We start from the raw sequence: 21,704 nt of genomic DNA on the forward strand, positions 1-21,704 counted from the left end.
AGAGAGTGCCCTGTGCTGTGAGTGGAGCTGATTTTGATTGAGGCCCATTGGCAGGTCAGTCAAGATTTGCCCATTACTTTTATGGTATATATTCAACTTTTTTTTCTCTCAGTCAGTATTCTGTTTACTTATCTAGAGGCTCAGGGCACCAGTATTTTCAACTGTATCTGTTCTCTCACATCTTTTTTGTAGAGGGTCTGTGCAGCGCATTTGTCTAGCTGCTATATTGCTAGAAGTCAAGAACGCTAGATTTTTTTTTTTATTACTTCCAATAATGTCCATCTCGCATCATCTCAGCACATTTTTGGAAGTAGATTGTACAGACAATACTTCATTTTCTAAATGGAGGAGCTCCAACTTAAAGAGATGAAATGACTTACCCAAAGTCCTTAGCAAATTGGAGGGACAACTGGATGGATGGTCTAGGTATCTGGTCTCCCAGCTTCCCTTCTCCCCCCAGTCCATGTTGCCTTGGGCAGACTTAGGTAGAGACATCTATTTCTAAGGACAGGTGTCTGCCAGCCTTATCACAAACATCCCATGAAACCTCTTCTTTTATCCCTATCTGCTCCATGGCGTCATGCCATATGATAGCAAAGTTTCAATAAGTCTCCCTCTCCCTTTTCTCAGCCCATCCCTGGATTTCTAAGACATATGCACTACTGCTGCTGGCTGACACCACTTAAAATCAAATGAATTGTTGGGCAACTTTAGACTACACAATAAAAAAAACAACATTTTGGGAGAAACAATGACCAAAACAATCTTTCTTGGCATTACTTTTTATTGAGTTCAGGCTATATTCTTTAAATAATTTGAATATAATGCTTCTGATATATAGTTCTTTAATCATATACACATTTCTTTAAAATGCAAAATGATACCTTGAGCTTGATAAACTATAAATACACTTCTACATATTGCCATAAATCTAGATCTATTTATGAAAATAAAACTGAAATATCAACTTTATGTATTTTGGCAACTTGTATATTCTTATTATACATCACAGTTCTGAAATGACCTTCAGTAAGTTTCATTTTTCCATATCCTTGAGGACCCCTGAAACAGTCTCCTTTATTGGGGAGCCCACAGAAATACCCATAACCACGGCTCAGCATTATCTTTGCATAAAGCCTCACTGCCTATTCCTGAAGGAGGAAGACCAGCTTCCAACCTTTTTTCTCAGAGAGAGGGAATGTTCCCTCCTGACAAGTTTCTGCCAGCCACACTTCTAAAAGTTCTCAGAAGTCCTCACAGTGCATGGTTTAATCTTGGAATATACAGAAAGAGTTACTGTTTGGAGAGGAATTTGGCAAAATAATTGAAATGTCCCTGAAAGGGTAGTCATCCCCCTAAGGGTAGGCGCCTCTACCTGCTCTCTGGTACAAGGTCCTTCATCTACGATTACTTGCTCCTAAGGACCTTGAAAAGAAAATACCATTCTTTTCTGCATTTAGCAATGAGGGGAAATGAGTCTCTGAGCATGTAAGTCCTATCAACTCTATTTCAGTTTTTTTGGTTTATTTGATTTTAGCATAAGCCAGTGAGACTTCCTGCCTCTAGAACCTGAGCTTTCTGCCTACCCAGAAATCCAGCTCAGGCCTCCATCTGGTCATTTGGTAAAAGTATAAACAAGTGTATGGCAGTGAGACAATGACTTCCAGACACCACCTTGCCCCCCTCCAACTGTTTGCTCCATCTACACCCCCTCCCCGCCAAACACACACACACACACACCCTAGACATTTAGTGGCAACTTCTCCAGGGCAGGGGGAAGGTGGATACCTTTGAAGGACAATACTAAAAGCTCCCTGATTGTCTAATAGAAATCTTAGTTCTGTACTCTCTTTGAGCCTGAAATAAAAAACCTGGGCTTAAGAAGTTTATTGGTTGGAACTGTTTGTGTTTTCAAAGAGCTAAGCAGAGATCAAAATATTTGCCCCACCTCAGTCCCACCAGCTTCATTCAGATCAAAGTGCAGAGCGCTTTCACAGTGTCTGAAAAAAGAGGCACCTGCAGGTTCCTGGGCTAGGGGTCATGCTCAGAATGGCATAGAGCATGGTAGAATTAGAAGGTCAGGCCTCCCATGCAAGAGCCTATTAGAACTCCCAGTAGTGGCTGTGATGCCTCTGTACCATCTCTAGGTAGTTGCAGGCTGCCCTTTGGAGAAATTTTACTTTCCTTGTTGCTTCCTTACTCCCTTTCCCTTGACCTTTTAGACTTCCCATGAAAATATGTCCCTGTAGGAAGTATCCTCTGCAGTTACAGTCCCTGAGGACCAACCCCATGTGACTCTCTCTGAACTGTCCACTCCACCCTCAGCTTCAGACCTACAGGGTGCCCCCAGTCAGTGCTCACACTGGCCTGGCCATCCCCTCCTCCCAGCCACTGCTGTTTAGCCTGCCCTCACCAGGCAAGAACCTGCCTCCTTTAATCCATTAAGATGCTAAAGTCACTGTGGTAGTTTTTTTCCTGAAATTTATGCCATAATGGTTTGTTTTGAAACAAAACATTGCCTTCTACATCTCCCCCCACCGACCTAAAGAAACCCCAAAGCAAACCTTTCCCTGCTCCATTGGAAAAAAAAATAGACCACCAATGAAGCATGTTTTGTGGGAAGGGGTTTGGGAAAATAACCAAAAAGAGTGCAGTGGCAGGGCCCTTGTGCCCACAAGGTGCCTTCTGCTGGGGCTAGGTATACTCCTCTCCATCTGTCCTTGGCTGTGTGCCTCAGCTCATTGAGAGAGTGAAGAAGAACAGTAACTCCCAATACTTCTGGAACAGCAGCAGACGATGTGTCTTCCCTTTCAGAACAGCATGGCCCAACTTTTTGACTCATGTGAAGCCTGCCTTGTACAGCTTTCTTTCACAGCGTGGCCAGTAGTACTGTGCATGCAGACTTGGAACCCATGGCCACTGAGTTGATTCCAACTCATGGTAGAACTCACCCTGAAGATCAGCATGCTGAGAATGTGAAAACAACTCCCCCTATAATAGGGTGACTCATTCTTTTCTTGCGCAAAAACCTCACCTGCACATGCTCTGCCTGGCTGGATGAGGAGCAGGTACATTTGGCTACCAGAGGAGCCAGGACAAGCCCTGCCTTCATAACTTGAGCTTACTTGCCACTTCCTCCATCACTGGACTTTCTTTCCAGTTCCTAAGGCCAGAGGGCATCTCCACAAGGAATGGCAATGTCCATGCATAAGAAAGACACCTATCTCTTAAAACTGCCTTGGTGTAGTCTCTGATTTGGGTCTGAGAATTGGAAGACTGCAGAAAGCTAAGATGAAGGGGTGAGCAGAGGTTTGGAAGGGCCTGGTAGCTGCAGACTATGGAAGGTGAGGGAAGTGAAACTGAAGCCTAGCGGAGTCAGAAGCCAGGCTTTGCAGCCTTTTTCCCCTTGTCTGTCAGTGGCTTGTTCACAGTAGGAGCGGGAAGGAGGCAGAGTTCTTGCATTTCAAGCAGGCTTTCCTCCACTGCTTTTGCAAACTTGCTAGAAGAGGTCTCTTTGCAGCTGTGAAAACTGGAGATGCAGAAGAGGATGCTCTCTGGCTTCGGGTTGTAGCAGGCACCATACCCATTGGGAACCACGGGGCCATAACAGCAAAACATCTCCATGTTTGTAGGTACCTGGATGGGAAGACAGGGCAGGGGTGCTTGTTCTGAAATGTAACCTGACAGCCAGAAAGACTGCTGGATACAGTAACAATGTAAGACACACAGACAATGTGGAGTATTCGAATGATGTGGGTGCTCAGGCGACAATACTCAGATGCTCAGGGTGTTTAGACAACATGAAGTACTCAGTGAACATGAGGGTCTCCAAGGACAAGGGCTGATCACACAACCTGGAAGCATCAACTTCCCATTTGTTCCTCTCATAGCGCTTTCCCACCTGTATGCCTGACGGAATTAGCCCAATCTACCACTTGCTGAAGCACAAATGGGTACAATTTTTGTCACAAATAGAAGCCCTTCTAATTTATCTTTTAGATGTTCATCTGCATGAGATCAGAGGAAGAAGAGCAACAAGCCCACTCCCTAGAGTCGATCACACCTTCCACCTGCTGTCTGGCTCCCAGGATCTGGGCTGAAAGTTTCCTTTACCTGGGGACCATTTGAGGCACAGAGGCTATTCAGGTAATCTACTAAATGGCCCCCCGATTGCACCAGTTAAATAACTTCCCAGAGGGAGTCATTTAAAAAGTGGAGGTAATCGGGCCTATCATTTCTGTTGCTTTCCCCTGATCCTTAATTACTGCCAGGTTTGCTTAGCTAGTCTGATTTCCTCCCACAGCTTGGCCACACACAATTACCCAGCATTGGGGATTTCGAAGATTGCCTTTAACTGGAGTTTTAGTGATGTGCCTAATATGCTTTGTATTCACAACTCTGAGATATAGCAATCTAGAATCACAAACCAAGGAAATACATTTCTGAAGGCATTCAAATCATAAGTTGGAAAAACCCTACCACTCAAAATTAAATTTATTAGCTCTTCCAAGGAAGAAAACTATTAATAGGCAGGTGTTGGGCTAGGTTTTATTTTAAACACAGGATTGTGGTGTGCACTTGGGCTTTTGGAAGTGACTCTGACTATTTTAATGGGGCAGAACAAGCCATTAGTCTTGCTAATAGAGCCACTGCACTGTTAGATAAATTTGTCGTAACAGCCTCAGGCCATAAAGCCTTTCAGCAGCATCCTTTGCCCATGGATGATTTCCTACAGAATTGATGTTGTATTGTTGTAGATGTCCCCTTTCATTCATGTCTGCAAGCTCACTGCTGCCCTGACAAAATTGAATTACTGAGAGGACACAGTTTTATCGGCCTTTTTGATTGCCCAGTTCAGCCTTTTCTAGAAGAGAAGGAATTTCAATCAGTTACAGTGGGGGCACTCCATTTCTGAGGGGTCCCTGGGTGTAAAATGTTTACATACCCACTGCAACTCAAAAGGCTACAGGTTCAAATCCACCAGAGGTGCCTATAAAAGAGGGTCAGGAGATCTGCTTCTGAAAGATCATAGCTACTGAAGACTTTATAGAACACACTCTACTCTGAATCACATGGAGTCAGCATGAATTGGAATCTACTCCACATTAACTGGTTTATTTCCTTTCCTAAACTGCTCCTTCTTACTAATAGACTTCTTTCTGTTATTAGGACATTGGGCTCGGAGGCTCGTCTTTCCAGGCTGTTGGTTGTCTCACCCTTTTTAATAATGCCTCAGATTGGGAAGGCCTTGTCCAGCCAGGCAGAGTACTGGGCTTTCTACCCAAACTGTTGCATCTAGTTGAGACAGGACTTCACCCCCTGCCTGGGGGACTTCAGAGCCTATGGTCATCATGATGTCATGCTATCTCTCAGGTCATAGTTTGAAAGGCATACAGCATCATGTTTAAGGCATAGAGGAGGTGGGGACCCAAGTGCTATGAGAGTTTAAATCATTTGACTGAAGTCACATGACTCCTAAGAAGCAGAGGTAAGGTTTACATGAGTGAGGGGCTGAATTATGTCCCCTTAGAGCATACATACCTGGCTGGTGGACAGGACAAAATGATTGCTCATCAAGTACGTTTCCTCTGTGAACATTTCAGGCAGCTCTGTGCATACTTCCTGGGCCAGTTCCCTCAGTGCCAGCAGATGGTTGTCGATGGCCATACCTGTTAAAGCCTGGTAATTGGGGACAAAGAACAGGAAAGGTGATGTAGGATCTGTTTGCTTCCTCTCTTCCTTTCCAGTTCATCAGCATCACAATATGATGGTGCGTGGTTACCCAGTGCTTATTATTCATAACTTGGGTGATGGCCTGTGCTCCAAGGGACTGCACATCTCTACAACGATAGAATGAAGTTAGAGCTACTAGGGTTCCGCCCTTGGGGAGCCTTGGTGGCATAACGGTTATGTCTTGAACTGCAGTCTTCTGTTTGAAACCACCTTTGGAAACTACAGGGGCTTTCTAATTCCACAAACAGTTACGATCCTGGAAACTCACAGGGGTAGCTCTACCCTGTACTATAGAGTCACTGTGAGTCAGCACCGACTTGATTACAATAAGTTTGGTTGTAGGCTTTGGCTTCCAATTACAGGTCACTGAGATATTCCATTCTCCATCCTCCACTCATAGAAAGCTAGCTGTTGCTGGCATGACATATACACAACGTGATGGTGCCTTCATGGGGAAAGTGTGGGACTGGCCATCCTTAGTACTGACCTCTCAGGCAGGGAGTAGGAAGGCCAGTTCCTGAATCGTGTTGGCTACTTTGTGGACTTAGAAGCAATTTTACTAAACTGGATTAATAATCTAAGACATTGTTTTAAAGTAGGATCTAAACACCTTACCAGAGACTCACATGATATTTCCCAGGGAAAGCTATTGGAATGATGAAAGGATTTGCCCTTTTTAATTATAGGATATTTAAGGTCTTATCAAAAGATGAGGTTAATAGGAAATGTGGATCATTAACTCTTGTCTAGGAGTTTAGGAATGGGAATGTGGCTGGAATTAGGGATAGGATACATGTTCTGTGCCTTGTCCATAGCAAACACATATTTCATTCTTAGATCATTTTCATTTATTTATATGTTTATTTAGGATCAATAGCTGAATCAGAATCAACCTAATGGCAGGGAATTTGGGAAGTGATGAGATTTGGGATGTTTCTTAAATCCTGGCTTCTGTCTATAACCTTTGAGTTAACATCAGGGTGATGAATAATTACTGTATGACTGCACCCACGACACCATAAACTCATGAGGGCTAACTACTAGTAAGTAAGTAGCTCTTGTTAGTTTCACAGTTATAAAAGATAACCATTTCGTTGTTGTAAATCACAAAGGAAGAAACTTTGATCACAATTTGGGTTGTTTCCCTTTTATAAGGGCACATTTTATGATATGACCATTGTTCCTTTCAATTAAAAATGAATATTGTGATAAGAGCTGTAAGAACCCCCAATAAAAAGATTTTAAAAATAAATAAAATTAAATACACAACAAAAAATTAAAAATTTAAAAAAGAAAATGAATGCGTAGAGATGAATTTGAGTCCAATGCTCCTATTTAGATGCTGAACAAAATAAGGTGTACAGCCTACCATAGGCCATTTTAGAAGTAGCTCCATTAAGATAAAGGGAGAGTACTATAAAATGATAGACAAAGTAGAGTTCACAGTTAATTTTTCTGGTCTAATCTCTGGATTGGGAAGCTACACAGAAGCAGTTACTCTGTGGCATAGTCAAGCCACTCCCATCTTTACCATCTCTGAATTGACTGTAGTTACTTGGGGTCGGATTAGTAGACTGATAAAGCTATGAGTAACAATGAGTAAAATGGCTCGCCATTCAACCTTTCCTTGATTCTGGGAATCTGAGTGCTATCTGTATTGGATGCTATTAGGTTATGGAGTTACAAAAGAGGACGCAGCCCTCATGGAGCTTATTGTACCTTTGGGAAGTAAATAGAAATTATTCATACAAATAGATGTGTGATCCTAAACTGAGATAAGTGATAAGATAGAAGAGCACAGGGGACTGGGATAAGTGATAAGATAGAAGAGCACAGGGGACTGGGAGAGATGTTGGTAGGAGCCCAGAACACACTTGTTTCCCCATTAGGATTTTCTTTTTCTGTTATAGATTGAATTATATCCCCCCAAATATATATTAGAATCCTAACCTCTATACCTGTGGATACAGTTTTCTTTAGATATAGAGGGTTTTGTTATATTAATGATGCCATATTTTATGTACTTTAAAAATCTAAATAAGCCAATGGCTTATATCACCACACTAATGCTGATTCTCATTCTACAGACGCAAACATTTTTAATTCTTTAAATGATTTCTTTTGGTATTACTTCCATAGTTATAAATAACATGCTTAGACTAAAATTGCTAATTTTTTTCACTTTTATATATAATCTTCTGGCAATTGAAGATGAGGCTTTAGATCTTTTGTACCTTCTCCCCAAACATACTTCAACTATTCCATTCACCCAACAGAGCTACTTAACCCTTTGTTGTTTGATCAGTACTTAGTGTTTACATGATTATAAGACATTCACAGATATTCATTATACAGGTATTCACAACTGGACCATCTAGTGAGAATTCTTTCCTTATTCTTTTTTGTTTTGTTTCCTGAGAATTAACCACTTAAAATGACTAAATCGTGGGGCTTTTCCTTGCTCAGCTTCCTAAGCATAACTAGCTACTTTCCAAACATCCAGCTAGAAGTATAAGGGTTCCCTCAAGACATTAAAATATCTTATCAGATAATCTATCAATTTCATTACTCATTGACGTCTTATTACTCTATGGACTCCCTAGGTCTGCTGACTTTATTGGTATCTCAAGGAGTCTCTTTATCTTTCTTGTGTTTTTTTCTGATTGGTTTGGAGCCTGATTTTTATTTTATGCTTCATTCTCTCAGTAGTGGACTATATACTCCAGTAGCTTTATGAAAAAGAGTATTAAGTAAGTAAAACATTGAGAGCTTGTCTTTTGCAAAATGTTTTCATTCTATCTTCAAAATTGGTGATGGTTTATCTTAATATAGAATGTTTCTTAAAAATAATTTTTTCATCCCTTATCTTTCACCTCAGTGATGCTGCTGAGAAATTCAATTCCATTTTTATTTCTGGTTTTAAAATTTGGTCTATTTTTACTTTCTGTGAATATTTAGGGTCTTTCTCATTTTTAGGAACTCTTAATATTGTGAAATATCCTTGACATAAGTATTTTAATCGATTATTGAACAAATGTGTAGGTTCTCTTATGAAGGCATGTCCTTAAGTTCTGGGAAGTTTTCTTGAATTAGTTTGCTGCCCGTCCCCCCTGTCACTGTTGCACACACATTTTCTCTTTCTGAACAACTATTATTTGAGATGTTGGTCTACCTGACCTGAGCCTCTTTCTCTCCTACATTTAATTGGAGGATATTGTCACAGCTTTATCTTCCAGTCCTTTCATTGAATTTTTCTACTATCATACTCCTCAACACATAGACACCGAGAGTTATTTTTATTTCCTGAAAAGGGTTCATCATTTTTGGTTCTGATTTATAAGGTGCCCTTGTGGCCCATTGTTAAAGTGTTTGACTGTTAACTGTAAGGTCAATGTTTCAAATCCAGGCGTTACTCCAGGAGGAAAGATGTGGCAGTAAAGAGTTACCACCTTGGACATTACACTGTTATGGGGTGATGCTAATCTGTCCCACAGGGTTGCTAAGAGTCAGAACCAACTCTATGGAAATGGAGTTTTGGGGTTTTTTGGTGATTATTTAAGAATATAATAATTTCCCTTTTCTTTGGAGGATCTCAATTATAGTTTATTTTTTCCTCTTGCTCCCTACATTCTTTTAATTCCTTTTAGATTCTTTTAAAAATATCACTTTGAATTAATATCAGTTTTGCGTGTTAGACACTTCCCTCAATTGTTAGAGTTATGGCTATCTGCTTGTATTTAACAATAAAGTACTGAAAAGATGACTAAATTATATGTGTATGAGAATGAGCTTGCCAGCTGGTGGACTTCACTGTGGGGTGTACTGGTTGGGAATTTCCTTTTTATTTATTTTTGGGCATTTTCATTGGAAGACCTCAATTGTCAGTCTCTGTGAGTCTATTCTCTTGGCCTGATGAGTTCCATGATAGCGAAATATTTTAATCTCTTACTTGGGGGAGAGAGTGCTTATAAAATTCACTCCCACCTAGAACTCTGATGTACTTATTAATCTGCCACTGTTTATGAATTTGTGACCGTTTCCTTTGCTCCATGCCCTATTTATGTGGCTTACCAATTGTGAATCCTCAGATGCCACCTTGACTTTGTGTTGATAGCCTCCCTCATCTGCATAATGTCTTTGTCCCTTTTAAGACGTAACAAACGTTCTTAAATTGTATTTGAGAGTGGAGTCTCTTTTGTACCCTAAAACAAAGGGTTCACGATGAAGTGAAGGTAACCACTTATATTTAAAACGAATGTTTAATCAAAAGGGTATCTTTTCCTCTTCAATCCCTGTCCTATTGCTAGCTGCTTTAAGTGGTCTGCCTCATAGTCACCCCAGGCAGTCATTGCTTTAGTCATATGGCTACTGCCCCTAACTACACATTTTATATACTTTCCCCCCATATCTCATGGGAATGAGCTTTAATGGCCTCAATACCCCCTGCTGGTAGAACAGATTAGAAAACAAACACGTTTCACAGTGGTAACAGATATAATTTTACAATGCTGAGTTAGATATTCAAAATGGTGAATTATACTATGTCCCTGTGGTTGGTAAACTTAATAAATGTCTTTAAACAAACAGCCAAACATGTCCATTAACTTGTGAAACAGTCCTCACCCACACTCTATTCCCTCCCCTCCCATGATTCATGGTTATAGTTTGCAGTTTTAAACAAGGACCACCTCTGTTTTTAGAAGGACAACCAGTGATCAATTGCAGTTAAGACCCTACATCTATCAGAGCAGGACTGTGCTCCACAGGGGTCCAATGGCCACCAAGCTGCCTCTGAGGGGACGGACACCTCCAGCCTCTTGGTTACCATTGGTGCCACACGGGGACTCCTTTAGTCCAAGGACAGTGCATCCAAAATATGACAAGCTCTTCACAGTGACTTTTAAGCAGAAAGCAAGCAACATGCCAGCAGAGGAGAGGGACGGGATTGGTGCTTGTTGAGACGGGTTAATGGCTTTTCTGCAGGGGCGTAAAGCCAGTTGTCCTGCCTGTTCCAGGAGAACACGTCCTAAGGCAGGGGGTTAAAAAAGTGTGCAGGTGGCCAAACGGATCAGGCTGAAGGGCCACACGGGTTTTCTTCTTCACACCTCTCCAGCTTGGCTAGGTGGGGTCTTGCTGGGCTCTTTTGGGATGCTGCCCTTGTCTGGGCAGTGAGTCTTCCTGAGCGAGTGCAGGCTCTGGATCTGGGCCTGCTGCAGGCTGGGCTCCTGCATACAGGCTTGTTGAACAGTTCTAGCTTCCTCCATGCCCCAGCTCAAAGCCACAGCCAATGCTTTGGGGTCTTCTCTGGTGACCAACTCTAAATATAAACTCTTACTCAACACTCTGCCTCTTGGCAAACCACACGTACCGTTGACAAATCCTTCTTCTACTTGGTCTACCAGAGTAAGTTTTGTAAGAGATAAATCTGAAATCCTGAATGTCTTTGCTTCTCTTTCCTATGTAAACTCTACATCATAAATTACTTTTCTCTCAAGACTCTAGCCCTATCCACATATGCTGTTCGAGGTCTGCCCCCCAAACACCTTTTCATCCTTTAAGTTTCACATAAAGTAACAGATTCTCTGTGAAGTCTTCCCCCAGCAGGGAGAAACACTTCTCATTGTTGCTCTTGATTACCTCTTGAGGACTCTTTTCCTATGGGACTATACTGTCCTCCCAACTAGATAAGAAACTCATTAGCAAAACAAATCCAAGCCAAAAAACCCCAACAAACTCACTGCCATGGAGCCAATGCCAACTCATAGCAACCCTACAGGACAGGGTAGAACTGCTCTGGTGGATTTCTGAGATTTTAACTGTTTACAAGAGTATGAAGCTCCATCTTCCTCGCACAGAGCAACTGTGATTTCAAATTGCTGACCTTGCAGACCATAGCCCCGTAAACTCACGAAGGAGATGCCATATGGATTTTCATCTTTAATTTCTTAGCACCCAGAGCTTGACCTGCCATAAAGCAGGAGAACAAAAGATACTTGTTGGATACAAGATGGCTTTCTCCAAATAGAACACATATCTATTCAAATGAACTAGAGACCTAGCAACTGCATTAGAGAAATGCCTAAATTAGCTGGTTCTAGAAACCAGGAATATGTTGCACTTGCTTTCAAGTATATAGAGTGACATTTAATCAACATATTTTCACAGATTATATGATCTTCCAAACTATTATCAGAATGGTTTGCAATTAGCACATTGATCAGTAACCCAAGCAACAGTTTATTTCTATTGTTTGTATGCAAATAATGGCTATGTAGAGCTAAAAAATTATTTTTTTCCTTAAACGTGGGAAATATTTCCTTTCCAATTTTGATTTCACTATTGATTTTTAGTAATTTTTTCTATTCCTGCTCCCTGGATTATTGCTGTTTTTTAACTGTTTTCTGGAGTTTCTGATGCTGTACATTTTTACATGAACAGACGACCTTATTTTTCTCCCAAGATACTGGTGTGTTTGAACTGCTAACCTTATGATTAGCAGGCCAATCTGTAACCCACTTTGCTACTAGGGCTATATTTTTCATCCAGAGGTAGTATACATACACACATGGAGACGTGATACCTAGCCCTAGGAGAGAGGAGCAAACAATGTCTTACATCATTTATCAGGCTCAAACCCCATCTCCTCACACTTCTCTTTGAACAACTCTAAAGCGCTATATCGTTTGGATGCTGTTATTACCATTGTGGCTATTATCTGAAAATAGCTCAGCGTATACTTGTAAGATTCCTGTGGGGTGGGAAGGAGTGGTGGTGTTACCACAAGCGGCGGCATTGCCATCACCGGGAAGATGGTGGTCAAGCTCATGCGTGGTGTGGTGCCTCGGCGGATATGAGCTCAAGCCTGAGGCTTTGCAGTGCCACTCACCATGACTGTGTACTCCGTTTGTGCATGGATGGCATCCTTCAAGAGCAGTAGTTTCTCTGTGTCCTGTCAACATACCAGAGAGAAAGCACATGAAGCATTAGGAGTCTGCTTAACGATAAACGGAGAACTGGAGGTGTTTATCCAAGAACCAGACAGGTGGACAGCCCCTCAGCTGCTGTGCTGGCTTCTCTGGGAGTCTCCTCAGGATTGTGCAGGATTTACCGAGGTGGAGGCCTTGTGGACAGTCTGGGCCTTCACAAAAGCCAGGGCTTCAGGAGTGGCTGACCGGATGTTGTCCACTCGTCCTTCCTGGAACCGGCGGATGGATGCACTCTCATAGGTGGGCATGAGCCTTCCATGGCACCTACATGAAGTGAAGTAGGATTAACAAGAGTAATTTATTTATGGGGAAACAGAAATGCTAAAAGGAAAATAACTGCAGCAGGCTTGATCTTCACAGTTCTGACTCTTTTGGATGATATTTTGTTTTTATGTTAATAGGATTCTAAATGAGATGTCCCAAAGATCAGTGTTAGAGAGTTTCTAATTCTGCATGGATATAAAAATTTTTAATTTGTGACTGGTAACTTTGGGGTGGGGAGAGTCAGATCTAATAGGAAGACTAGATATTTTGTGATAATCTGATGTCTGATGGATTAATAGCGTAAAATGTAGCCATTCACAACTCCAAAATACTAAGTCATGGATCCTAATTCAATCTGAGCAATGTATTTATGAAAAGGAAGAGATGGAGAGATGTATAGAGAGGAATAACCAATTTGTTAAGATGCTTCTTTGAACCAAGGGAGCCTGTGGCTACCAGATGCTGGGAGAGACAAGAAAGATCTTCCCTGACAGCTTTCACGGCCCTAGTGACACCCTGAATGAAGACTTCTAGCCCCTAGAGCTGTGAGATCATACATTTTTATTGTTTTAAGTTACCCACCTAGTGGTAATTTGTTAAGGTAGCCCTAGAGAACAATGATACAAGGGTAGTCAAGCCTCCTTCCAGTAGACCTGTGTGTGCCAAGTTTCCTGAACTGTTTCTTGGGTCTAGAGTAGCAGCAAATTCCCCACTTTTAGCCAGAGCAAACCTCTTTCCTTAAGCCCATGGTCCCAGCTTGCATTCCTCTACTTGAATACTCCTTTTTCACCAGTCAGCAAAGTCCATACATGTTGGAGGTGGGTAAGTAGAAAGTTCCAGAGCTCAAAGAGGGGCAGTGACCATCCATTGCAACCCAGCGTGTAGCAGGCCTTATGCCTTGGCCCTCTCAGCACATCTCCCCCCAGACAGAGGACATATCTGATTTAGCATTGTGCTGGTGCTGTGTTATTTGGTATCTGAATGAATAAACTGTGGACATTTCTGTTCAGTCTTCTGTAGACTCTTGCACTACGTGCTTTCCTTGTGTTTTAGTCCTTGATGGTCCCTGGGTGGTGCAAATAGTTAATGTACTTGCCACTAACTTAAATGTTGAAGGTTAAAGTCCACCCAGAGGCATGTTAGAAGGAAAGCCTGGTGGTCTATTTTTTTTTTTAATTCAGCTGTTGAAAACCCCATGGAACATAGTTCTACTCTGACATACATGAGGTCACCATGAGTTAAGATGAACTCAACTCATTTGGTTGGATTTTCGTGGTCTCTTGAGGCAAATACTATGCCGACCCCATAAGCAGATGATGCCACTGGCTGCTATTAGACTGCTTCAAGGTCTCTGCCAAATCTAAAAAAGCTCACTGCCATCGAGTCAATGCTGCCTCATATTGACCCCTGTGGGACTGTGGGACCACCACACCACTCTTTGGCCAAATCAAGGAAGTTAATAATTTGGTTTTGTTGTTGTTACAGCTTCAACTGAAAGAATTTTATCCACAGAAAACAAATGGCTATTTCAGGAGCCTAGGAGCCTCTGGCCATACCCACTCTTAGGCATGCCCATACAGCACAGGGCACTGTAGTAAAGAAAGAGATGATCTGAGCTCGATCCAACAATGTGTCTTATCTTTAGACTGGGCACTCACAGGTAAGGGGTCTGAGATATTGGGCAAGGCAGCATCAGTAATCATGGCCTATTTCAGTTATATGCCATCTGAGTATCCATCAGAATGGTAGTGACTGCAGTTGCAAGTTCAAGTCTTGTGCCATCTCAAATGCCAGTGAGACTTCAGTATCTGTGTAATATTATCTGGGGGTTGGAGTGGGGTTGGTGTGATATAAGCCTTTCCCAAAGGTTTGGTAGGGATGAGGCTTGACAAGGCTGCACTCACATCCCTATGAGTTACAGCCCTTGAGTGACATGAGACTGCTATGGACATACAGGTTCTGCTGTTCACTAGTGAGGCTTCCCAGTCCCAGCTTTACTGCAAGTCCCCATGAATGTGGCAATTTTCTTCTTGGGCAAACTGAGATTGGTACTATCTGTGCTAGACAAACTCTGAGCTGTATGTGCTAGACAAACTACATAGCTTCAGGAGTCAAATAAATCGCCCTTGCCTAGAGGAAGGTCTTTTTTGCATGGGTTAATTCCATATAAAAGGCCATCTTGGTTCTCTACCTCTGCCTTCGATCTTTATCTCCTTATTCTTCTCTCCCAAACACATATCTACCACCATGGGGATTTTTATGAATCACAGACCTGACCCAGCCATCCCTTGAACATTTTCTATAATGTCATCTCATTCTTATGACTCAGCTAATACATTTCTAAAGGCCAACTCTGTGCCTAACATGGGGAAGGTCCTAGAGACACAGAGATATCAAGGTACTAAAATGTCCAGGTTGGGTGACATTCTAGATAACAGTCAATGCACCAGTGAATAATGTCCTTCAATTTAATAATGATTACCATTAAAAAAACAAGAAAACTTCTGGAATGTGATGGAGCTGGGTATTGAGTGGAGATTTGGTTGCTGTTTGGGATCTATTAAAGAGTCCTGCTGGCATTGTGGTTCTGCACTGGATTGCTGACAGCAGGGTTGGCAGTTTAAACCCACCAGATGCTCCCTGGGAGAAATATGAGGTTGTCTGCTTCCATAAATATTTATAATCTCAGAAACCCTATATAAGCTCACTTTGAGTTGAAAATGCCTCAATCACAGTGGGTTTGCTCCTCAACTCAGTTCCGTGGGCCCCACTTACCTCAAAGTCCTCACCACCCAGCTGGTCTCCCCTTTGCTGTTGGATAACCTGCCTCTAGACCAGTGGTTCTCAACATTGCTAATGCCACGACCCTTTCATACAGTTCCTCATGTTGTAGTGACCCCCAACCATAAAATTATTTTCATTGTTACTTCATAACTATTATATTGCTACTGTTATGAATCATAATGTAAATATCTGATATGTAGTTTGTATTTTCATTGTAACAAATTGAACATAATTAAAGCATAGTGATTAATCACAAAAATAATATGTAAATATATGTTGTGAAATATTTATTTCTAATTACAAATAAATGAAATTTTGTCTTGAAGCATGGTGCAGCATGGGTAACAGTCTTTGTGCTGGGTGGGCGTATCTGCATGTGGGCGAACCCTCCTGGAGATGGATAGAGGAGCGGTGTCTCAGTTCCTAAGACCATCAGAAATATGTGTTTTCCAATGGTCTTAGGTGACCCCTGTGAAAGGGTAGTTCATTCCCTAAAGGGGTCGCGGCCCACAGGTTGAGAACCACTGCTCCAGGCCGTTATTCAGGGAGTTCCTCACATGGAGCATTCTTCCTTCTAGCTGAGACTAGATGCTTACTCTAAAGTCCAGATCAGATGACTTCCCCTCCCATGATCACCTCCCCTCCTCGAGGCCTATAGAAAGCCGTAATTCCATCTACTGTGCTTTCAGATGCTAGGATCTTAACATTTTCTCTACCAGATCACTAGAGAAAGACTTACTCCACTGTTAGGCTCGGCTCACCTGTAGAAGGCCAGCTGGAGGGCAACCTGAATGAAGGCATCAGGGCTGCACTTCTGCTGCTTAATAAACGTTTTCCCATAGAAGTTGAACTTATAAACAGTGAAGTCAAGGTTCTTCACAATCCTGTGGAAGGAAGAGAGGATGCTTTGGCTATATATGGAACAGGATAGTCACAGGTTTCTGAGTACAGTTGATAATCTATCTCCCCGAAGATAAGGATCAGTTCTCATGACCCAGGATCATGCCAGGAGTAGAGACAGGCCTTGCTGTAGAGCAGTGACATGTGTCCATGCCACCACACTGTAGGTGACTGGAAGCTGAGGGTGAAACTCCCCAGGCAGGGTGGGCCAGGCTGCAGCAGTGAAGCAGGTATGGGCACAAGAGGGTGAGACCTTTGCATTGGCAAAGAAAACAGTGCCCACAAACAAAATTTTAGAAACCTGAGGTCTATAGAATTAGGAGCCCTGGTGTTGTAGTGGTTATGTATTGGGCTGCTAACGGCAAGTGTCGCAGTTCATAACCACCAGCTGGTCCTCAGGAGAAGGATCAGGATTTCTACTCCTATACAGAATCACAGGTTCAGAAACTCACAGGAGCAGATTTATCTTGGTTTAGAGGGTCGCTATGAGTCAGCATTGTCTCAATGGCAGTGAGTTTGGTTTGGGTTTTGGTGATCCACAGAAGGGGCTTGAAAGGGTTAATTCATTTGGTCTGTTTGAGGTGTGTTCAACGTCCCCGAGTGTTCTCTTGGCACAGGCCATTCTGTTGGGACATGGCAACTCCCCTCTGTCCAGGGAGGAGCCTACAGACTAAGCCTTATTGTGTTGGGAGAGGAAAGGCGTAGAGGTTAAGGACGCAACTGTCCCCACAGCTAGTGTTGTGGGTAGCTGTACCAGCAACTCAGAACCCACGTTATTCGGAAACTGGCCTTCGTTGCACTTTGATCTTTAAAACTCTGGTTTCCTTCTTCCTGGCTCTCCCTCCACATGACCTCTCACCCTTAAGAATGACACTTAAAGCTCATTGACATCCCCCTGGAGTAAAACCCTGCAGGGTGAGTGCACGGCTCCCTCACCCTTCCTGCTGCCCCTCCTTGGATTGCTCCTCATGAACTGCTTACGTCATCCAACATTAGGCTGTTCATCAAAATGGTGGAAGCATAAGTTCATCCATAGGTCCCTTAAAAAAAAAAAAAAAGGCCTGGCAATCTACTTCCCAAAGCTCAGTCATTGCGAGTCCCATGGGACACCGCTGTACCGGCCACATGTGGGCTCCTCCGGAGTCGCCACCAGCCTTCCACATAGCCACCTGCGAACTGCTCACCCAGCCTCCTCATCCTTCCACAAACAGCTGAAGAGCACTAGCCTCTCCCCACTCCCCTCATTTTCTGTAAGAGAGAGAAATGGAGAGCTTTGGGAGCATGTGGGCCTGCTTGAATCCCTGACAGTAAGCAGGATTTTCTTCTGCCTAACACATGCTGGGAAGGTCTGCTCACTTGACTGCTCATGTGTCCTACACAACCCTTCCAGGGCTGAGAAACCAGCCCATTTCATAAAGGAAAAGCGGAGGTTCTTCTGCCTGTGCCACAAAAGCCTGCCAGCCCTCTCCAGTGACTCAGGGGTGTCACATTCCACATTTCTCTGCTCTCATGCAGGGCTCTCCTCTGTGACCCAGCACTCTGACCAAGTGTCCTCACTGGCTTCTAGAACCCTTTACAAAGGTTCCTCCAGGGCTCCTTATGGCCAGACTCCATCATACAAGGCTAGTTATACTCTTCACAATTTGATCTCACTTCCTCGTTGGGGCTCTAACTCAGGTGCTGCTCCCCCTTGTTGTCTCTACACCAGCCAGATTCTCCTATCAACCTTTATGTCTGCTTCTGCCTCTTGCTCCCATCCAAATGTACTACATGCTCCATCTCCCTTGAAAAGCCTTCCTCACTCTCCTCGAAGGGCTTAGCATTTGCTTTCCCTGTAGGTTAGGTCCTTGGTTTAATTATTGTATCTTACAAAGAGGTATATGCCCTTCACTCCCAGAACCTTATCAGAGCTAATCCTGACTACAGTCACACACACATTTCATGATCCAATGAATGAATGAATATAGCAATTTGCCTCTGAGCCACAGAATGTAGGAATGAACAATTAGGGACCAGATTCAATTGTAGTCTCTGGCTTCTTCCTTATCTCCACCACTGCTAAATGCCAGGCACATGATAAGACCCCAGATTGCCCACACTGTCTCTAGCCTCCCTCTTCTGTCTCGTTAGGGACAGACCTGCCCCTCTGCACCTGGAGTAAAAGGCCCCCTTGTCAAGTCGCAGTGTAAATTCAAACAAATAAATAACTTGGATTCAAATAACCTATTCAAACTAGTTGTTTATTATACCCCTCAAAGTAGGGGTGACTTTCTGGCTTTGACTTGGAGCAGTCAGGTGAAACCTGTGAAACAAAACAAAACAAAAAAAGCTGAGCATTTGCATTTTATGAAAATGATGGATACTTCAGCAAGGTTATTTCCCCAGGAGTTATAACTCTCCTATAATTTGATTACATTTACATGATAGGTTTGCAACGAGAGAGACAGAGTGGAGCTGGGGTCTTTGGAGATTTGGAGGTGCCTTCGCAGCTGCTGGGAACACAGTAACTCTCCCATTCCTCCCGAGGACCCTGGGGCTGCTACTCACCATTGAAGCTTGTCTGCAGAGGAGGCGAGGTGGCCTTGGATTTCAGGGGAGCATTTCCACCGGAGCCTCCTGGGGGCCGGGAGCTCACTGACAGAGTCTGCTCGGACTAGCTTCTGATTGCTTTCCTTCCTGCCAGCACAGAGGGGACAGCTTGGTGCCCTGTCAACTGGGAGGCAGTGATTTCTGCCATTATTTTCACTGCTGGTGTGGGTAGTCATGGACTTTCAATGCTATGATTTGCCCTCGAGTCATTGGAAGAAAGAGGGGCTCAGAGAAGTGATCAGACTCAGTGAGTGGCAGAGCTCAGATTCAGCCCCACTCCATCTGATTCTAGGTCTACTGTATCTTGTCTTTTTCCTGCCAGCTCATGTTACTCAAGTAACACTTTTCTCACACTCAGAGACATTTTAAAGACCCCAACTATATTGTTTGATCCATGAGAGTTGCCCCTCTCACTGGCTGAGATCTTTTGGAAATCGGATCACCAGGCCTTTCTGCTGATGTACCTCTGGGTGGATTCAAGCCACCACTCTTTCAGTTCACAATCAAGTGTTTACCTGTTTGTATCACTCAGGATTCTTTGGTTTTTGTTTCAGAGATCCTAAAGGGCAGAAGGGACTTAGAACTTAGGAGCAGGGAGGGTGTTCTAGAAGAAGAGAATGAGCAACATGGTGAATGTTGGAAGAAGCATGAGGTCCCAATGGGTCAGGGACTCCCTTACAATCTGGCCAACTCTGAAGCTAAAGAGAGACCCAACACGAGAGGCCCCATGAAGAGACCTCCCTGCTTCACTCAGTCAACAGCTGGTAGGACCCTGACCCAGGACAAGCAATAGGAATTGGTCTGGGTATTTCTGGACCAAAACAAACATTCCCATTTAGCTGGAATTCTCTGTTACCCTCTCCCGAACTGTTTCAAATGTGTGTCCCAGATGAGTTCTGCTCCCCCTGTCTGGTAAAGCACTTGGTATCCCATTCAAGCTAGTTTTCAATTTTATATTTTGCTCTAAGAGACTTTCCAGATGCATGCAGCCCCAGGTAGCCACCCCAATCCTCTCCAGTCCAGCATAGCAGCCTCTCAGCAGCAGAGCTTTGCTCTGGAAGAACCCTGCCCTCCAGACTTACATGTGCTTGAGCAGGTGCTCGGTGCAATGCACTAGGATGATGCCGTCAAAAGGGGAGTGCTCACACACCACGCCACAGACCCCGTCCCTGCCCACCACAAACTGCAGAGGGAAAGAGGGAAGAGACAGGACAGCATTCCAAACCAGCGCCTTGGCTCCAGGCCAGGTGTCCTCTAAGGACACCAAAACACATCATCTCCCCAATGAATGCCGTGCACAATCACTGCAGCCCGCGACTATGGGAGTCTCAAAGCAGGTCTCAATGTTGCAGCCTCCCTCCAGTAAATGTTCTCGGCAGTGAAGGTAGAACTCAAAGTTCCATAATTGAAACAAGCTAGTGACTCTTTATGAGTCTGTCCACATGCGTTTCATATTCTGGGCAAGCACTTAGCCTTCTTTTAGCCCAATTTCTCCTCCTTCCAGGCACGTTGCAGCCATACCTCTAGGCGAATATTTGTTTGATTGAACTTGTTGGTTTGGGCCACCCTTGATCATACTCCTTGTTCCAGAGCCAGCCCCGTAGTAAATGCACCATGGCTTTGTTGGACAAATGAATGGTAGAGAATTATAAGCATACCTTATGTTATGAACCTTCGTGTTATTGCACTTTATAGATCACGTGGTTTTTACAAATTGAAAGTGGGGGCAGGTCTGCACTGAGCAGGTCTTTCCGGGTCATTTTGTCCAAAAGCATGTGCTCTGCATCACATTGGTCACTCTCACAATATTTCACCTCTTTTCATAACGCTATGGTACACTTCCCAGACTTTAATATAGTGCAAGCGTAGCTTTTTTATGCACTCTAAAACCAAAAGATTTGTGTGACTCACTTTACTGTAATATTCACTTTATTGTGATGGTCCGGGACTAAAGCCACAATATTTCCAAGGTATTCCTGTATTCCACGTGGATGGCATTTCCAAGGAGAAATGAAATGCTTCTTTGTGTGAGTAAAGGGCAGGTACACTAAAGACTTCCTCTGACTTGGTGTCGGTGCCTGAGCCCAGTTCTGCTGCTGCCTCTGAGCGCCTGTGTGACACCCTGAGGGTGCTTCAACCCTTAGACTTGCTTGTGCTCTCCTTTAAAGTGGGTCTAATAATTCCCAGCTCACAGGATTGATATAAGAATAGATATAAAAGATCTAGATGAACTGTCAAGATTAGTTAATGACTTTCTATAACTTTCTCTTTAAAAAAAATTGTGTTGAACTGACTAGGGAAAGAAACATTCCGGGCAAAGAGTACTAGAAGACAATGATGAGAAGGTGTGAGCTTTGGTTTTTAAAGTGAAGCCCCAATAAAGCTGGGCTCCCTTTTGGTTCATCTCTGCACAGCATCCCATGCAACAGAACCTTCCAATATCCATAG

General features: G+C 43.3%; 1 protein-coding gene across 1 annotated transcript in view; it reads right to left on the reverse strand.

Annotated features, from left to right (window-relative positions):
* Window positions 1-849: 849 nt before the first annotated feature.
* CHAT (choline O-acetyltransferase) overlaps window positions 850-21,704 on the reverse strand; it is a 56,339-nt gene continuing 35,484 nt past the window's right edge. Inside the window, exons 8-14 of the mRNA XM_004716258.2 lie at window positions 20,339-20,439; window positions 19,215-19,343; window positions 16,529-16,651; window positions 12,842-12,983; window positions 12,620-12,682; window positions 5,542-5,679; window positions 850-3,636 (exon numbers count right to left, since the gene is read on the reverse strand). Coding sequence (XP_004716315.1) covers window positions 3,376-3,636; window positions 5,542-5,679; window positions 12,620-12,682; window positions 12,842-12,983; window positions 16,529-16,651; window positions 19,215-19,343; window positions 20,339-20,439 — 957 coding nt within the window. The 3' untranslated portion in view covers window positions 850-3,375. The remainder of the gene's footprint in view (window positions 3,637-5,541; window positions 5,680-12,619; window positions 12,683-12,841; window positions 12,984-16,528; window positions 16,652-19,214; window positions 19,344-20,338; window positions 20,440-21,704) is intronic.

The sequence above is a fragment of the Echinops telfairi genome, unplaced genomic scaffold, assembly GCF_000313985.2.
Source record: "Echinops telfairi isolate 266 unplaced genomic scaffold, ASM31398v2 ScPeMD7_7465;HRSCAF=8503, whole genome shotgun sequence".
Taxonomy (NCBI): domain Eukaryota; kingdom Metazoa; phylum Chordata; class Mammalia; order Afrosoricida; family Tenrecidae; genus Echinops; species Echinops telfairi.